General features: G+C 69.6%; 1 protein-coding gene across 1 annotated transcript in view; it reads left to right on the forward strand.

Moving 5' to 3' along the window:
- SRRM3 (serine/arginine repetitive matrix 3) overlaps window positions 1–319 on the forward strand; it is a 31,203-nt gene that overhangs the window by 12,358 nt on the left and 18,526 nt on the right. The window contains exon 3 of the mRNA XM_010854355.1: window positions 223–314. Within this exon, the coding sequence (XP_010852657.1) occupies window positions 223–314 (92 nt within the window). The remainder of the gene's footprint in view (window positions 1–222; window positions 315–319) is intronic.

Consider the following 319-nt stretch of genomic DNA (forward strand, 5'->3'; position numbering starts at 1 on the left):
CTTTCTCTTCTGCAAAATAGGGCACGGTTGGTTGGTTGAGGATGGGGACAAAATAGAGCAGCGCTGAGGCTGGCGCCCTGTGAGGGAGGCTCCCGGTGTGGTTCCCCAGATCCCCCCCGCCATGACCTTCGAGGGGTCGGGGCCATCCCCACCTCGCCGCCCGGGTCAGCGAGAAGGCGCGGCCGCCGGGCAGCAGGTGCTGAGCGTCCTTGTCGCCGGCAGCGTGGCGGAGACCCCGCGGCTGATCGAGGGCGCCGAGCTGGGCCTGGAGTACGCGCCCTTCGACGAGGACGACGGCCCGGTGGACTGCGACTGCCCC

This window comes from Bison bison, unplaced genomic scaffold, assembly GCF_000754665.1.
Source record: "Bison bison bison isolate TAMUID 2011002044 unplaced genomic scaffold, Bison_UMD1.0 scf7180017864340, whole genome shotgun sequence".
NCBI lineage: Eukaryota > Metazoa > Chordata > Mammalia > Artiodactyla > Bovidae > Bison > Bison bison.